The following is a 4147-nucleotide window of genomic DNA, read 5'->3' as shown; positions in this document are numbered from 1 at the left end:
CTTTTAATACCACGGTGGGTGGTGCACTGCTGGGTGCTGCCAAACCCCACGGATGCCACGGGTGATTTTGGACACCACCACCCATCCCAGCAGGCACCCAACCTTCCTCTTCTTCCTGAGCAGGGACCCTGCTAATCCCAGTGAAACCTCCTGGCTTTCCTTGTAATAGGATCAGAGAAGGGAAGTGCTCATACTGCTAAAATACAGTTGCAGTTGGGGAATTAAGAGGCAGGAGTAACTCTTGTGAAAAGGGCTTTTGAAATCAGCAGAACAAACACAACCGAAACTAAATGACGAAACTGGTAGTTTGTTATCAAAAGAAAACCAAGTGGTAGTTTGCTAGCAAAAGGAAGCCAACTGCATGAGAATTACAGAAACTAGTCCACAGCTAGGAAAAACACACACACACACAAAAAATTTTGATAAAGACTTATTCTGTCTTGTCAACAAGCTCCCTCTGTATTTGCACTTTTCATAAATCAGCTGCACGAGTGATGAACAGCGATGACTTCAGCAGCAAGAAGAAGAGGAGGCTGCTGAGGAAGTGTCCAGACAGGGCAACCTGCACGCCCACCAGCAAACCCGCTTCCCGACGTGATGTCTGGCTGCCCAGAGAAGGGCAGCACCACGCACCCCGCTGCTCTGCCTGGTAAATCAACCACCCCTTCCCTCCCGACACCGTGTGCTCAGCCTGAACCCACAATCTGAACACTGATATTGGCACAGGAGGGTTGTGTGGTTCAAAAATCATTTCCCGGTGCTGAGAGGTCCCCCAGCACCATGGGGTCAGCATTGCTCCCATCCCTCGGAGGGTACACGCACTGCTGAGCTCACACCCTAGCTCTGACCCCATTTTTGCCATGCTGCTGCCCTGGGAACACATCCCACTTCCAAAACCTCTCAGCTGCTGGTGTCAGGGACATGCAGCACCTCTGCCCACTGCTGCTCTCTGTTCACTGGTTTGCAGCTTCTGTGCCAGAGTCCGAACTGCCCTGGGTCCTGTGGAGACCTTGGCAGCTCTGGGTCAAAGCCCGGGCAGGGTCAGCGATCCCACCCGTGACTGTCTGGGATTTGCTCCTGGAGATGACAGCGCACTGTTTGCAGGGAGATTTTATTTTTCCCCCCAGGCTAAATATTTCATAAAATCACAGCGTAACTGACAGCTGATCATGGAGACTATGACGCACAGCTTTCAGGGAGATCTTACTTTCCCCCTCAGGTCAAACATTTCATAGGATCACGGAGCGGTTGGGCACGTTCACAGCGGGCCGCTCCAAAAACGAGCTCCGGACCCAGACAGGCGTGGGCAAGGCTGCAGATGTCCCCCTGCCATGTCCACCCAACGGGATGGCGAGCACGGCTTGGCTCCCCTGCCGAGAACAATCCCATGCCAAGAAGCACAGGCTGCTCTCTGGGCAGGGCTGGCTGGCTGCAAGGCTGCCAGCTCCCCGGTGCTGCCGGCAGCGGCGAGAGATGCAAGCGCGATGTGCAACGCAGCGCGGTGCTCTCCAGGGCTGGAGTAGCTTTCCAGGGCTGAGCGCCGCGGATTGGCCCGGAGCACCCCGCTCTCCTCCCTCCCTGCCCTCCTCCTTCAGCACCCTCAACCCACGGAGATTGGACAGCGGGGTGCCACATGGCAGAGAGGAACCAGGATAAAAGATGAGCAGGTCCGGGGAACGGGAGCGTCTGCAGCAGAACGGCCGGGAGAAGTTTGCAGGGAGGTGGCACCAAACTTTGCCGGCTGCACGGAGCTGGGGCACGGGGCTGCAGGGACAGACGGACGGACAGACACCGGGGCTGCAGCCACCCAGGGACACCCACGGCTTGAGCACCAGCTGCCGAGCATCCCGTCCCCTGGAGAGCCTCCGCGCCCAGCCATGTCCCTGGTGGTGAAGGAGAAGAACCACGTGCGCCTGGTCTTCTTGGGCGCCGCCGGCGTGGGCAAGACCGCGCTGATCCGCCGCTTCCTGCTGGACACCTTCGAGCCCAAGCACCGGCGCACGGTGGAGGAGCTGCACAGCAAGGAGTACGAGGTGAGCGGCGCCACGGTGACGGTGGAAATCCTGGACACCAGCGGCAGCTACTCCTTCCCGGCCATGAGGAAGCTCTCCATCCAGAACAGCGACGCCTTCGCCCTGGTCTACGCCGTCAACGACGCCGAGTCCTTCGAGAGCGTCAAGAGCCTGCGGGAGGAGATCCTGGAGGTGAAGGAGGACAAGTTCCCCCCCATCGTGGTGGTCGGCAACAAGGCGGAGAGCGGCGGCGAGCGGCAGGTGCCGGCGGAGGACGCGCTGTCGCTGGTGGAGCTGGACTGGAACAGCCGCTTCGTGGAGACCTCGGCCAAGGACAACGAGAACGTGCTGGAGGTCTTCAGGGAGCTGCTGCAGCAAGCCAACCTGCCCAGCCGGCTCAGCCCCGCGCTCTGCAAGAGGAGGGAGACGTTCCCCAAGGAGCACATGCTGCGGCCGCCCATGAACAAGACCAACAGCTGCTCGGTGTGCTGAGCCGGCCGCCCGGGGCCGGCTGGGAACTCAGGTGGGCTGGGTGGGGGAGAGGCGCTGCCTCGGCCAAAAGCGACCCCGCTCCCTCCCAACCCTGCCCTCCTCGTCCCCACCCAGACCACTGGGACCAGAGAGGGTTTGTGGGGTGAAAGGAGGAGACCCTCGGATGGGATGCCGGTCGCTTTGGTTTGGCCAGTGCCGGGAAGGTGCGGGGAGAGGGCGAGTTCCCAAAAAAGCAGGACACCCACCTGAGAAACTGCCATGCAAGCCAGCAGGTGGAGGTGAGCCGAGGCAAGGGGGGCTCGAAGCGCTGGGGCTGCAGTGGTGGCGAGCTTGCGGGTGGGCAGGAGGCTCCTCGTCCGCTAGGAAGGGGGACAAGCGACGGGGCTCTGGCTGCTCACATCAAAAAGCAGACGTGGGCATCTGTGCGCCGCGCTGCACCCTGCCAGTGCCACCCTCCTGGGTCTCCTCCAGGTCCTGAGTCCACCTGGCCCCAGCACAGGCACATGCCATGTTCTGGGGCAGCTACATTAACACCGGCACATCCAGTGTCCAAAGTAGTTTTGGTTTTGTACTTGAGTAGACGCGTAGAGCAGGCAGTATCATGGTCTATGCACCTCTTCAGTTTTCTCTTTTCTATGTCTGTTTTTTTTAAGTGCACCCAATAAACGTGTTGTTGCAAAGTGGAGCTGGAAAACGTGTGGGTTTCTTTCTGCTGTGCCTCCAACACCGTAGTACCTGATACAAGCGCTGTGTGCCCAGACCCCTTATCTCTGCATTTGTTTTCCCTCCCCTGTGCCCTACCCTTATCTGGCTCGTCCTGGCACAGCCCCAGCTGCCCTGGCACTGTCGGTGCACTCGATGGGGTGATTTTGCTGATAACTCAACCGCTGCATTTTTTTACCAAGCAGTGAGTAACTAAAAATAAAACAGCTCGTCTCGCGTCCAAGTACAGAAAAGAACAACAGCCCTTAAAAGACACCTGATCCACTGTAATAAAAGCCATAAACACATTAAAAAGCGATAACAAAAGGAGCAGGAGAAGCGCACAGACGGGCAGTATTTACAATGCTGCAGCGTGCACCGATTTCCTCTCCCCTCGTACAGCCCACCCTCGCTGTAAGGCGCGTTCACCCTGCCTGGCAGCCACACAAACACCATAAAAATGTCACAGCCTGGCAGATTAAAGAGCCACCCAACCTGTCCCGTGCCCACAGGAGCTGGGGTCAGAAATCCAGCCCAAAAGGCGTTGAGCCCCTGCCCGCACCAGCCTGGATCAGTGGGGATCGCACCCCAGGATCTCATGGATCCTCCCCGAGCAGGGCTGACCCTGATGCAGGAGCTGACCCTCCCCAAGGCCAAACCTCGTGTGTCCCCATGGGCACTGTCCCCATGGGCACTGCCTCAGTGGCATCTTCTGCTGGCAGCTCTGGGAAGGCAAAAATCCCCCTCCCAGAGCCTGGCATGGGCTGAGGCACTGGGAGGGTGCTGGGAGAGGCACTGGGAGGGTGGGCAGCCTCGGGTGGGACCCCCTTGGTGCCAGCTGTGGCCGTGGGGGTCGGGGACCCCCTGTGCACCTACCTCGTGGTGCTGTGGTGCTGTGCTGGGCGGGGAGGCAGGCAGGCAGCAGTTGTTCCTAGCCCAGC

General features: G+C 59.1%; 1 protein-coding gene across 1 annotated transcript; it reads left to right on the top strand.

Moving 5' to 3' along the window:
- Nucleotides 1-1877: 1877 nt before the first annotated feature.
- On the top strand, nucleotides 1878-2504 carry LOC311216860 (GTP-binding protein Rhes-like; the record flags this gene model as incomplete). The annotated part of the gene is made up of 1 exon (XM_084298422.1): nucleotides 1878-2504. The coding sequence occupies one exon, from the start codon at nucleotides 1878-1880 to the stop codon at nucleotides 2502-2504; it is 627 nt and encodes a 208-aa protein (XP_084154548.1).
- Nucleotides 2505-4147: the final 1643 nt, after the last annotated feature.

This window comes from Netta rufina (genome assembly GCF_964035555.1).
Source record: "Netta rufina genome assembly, chromosome: 19".
Lineage (NCBI taxonomy): Eukaryota > Metazoa > Chordata > Aves > Anseriformes > Anatidae > Netta > Netta rufina.
This window is presented reverse-complemented; position numbering and strand designations above follow the sequence as displayed.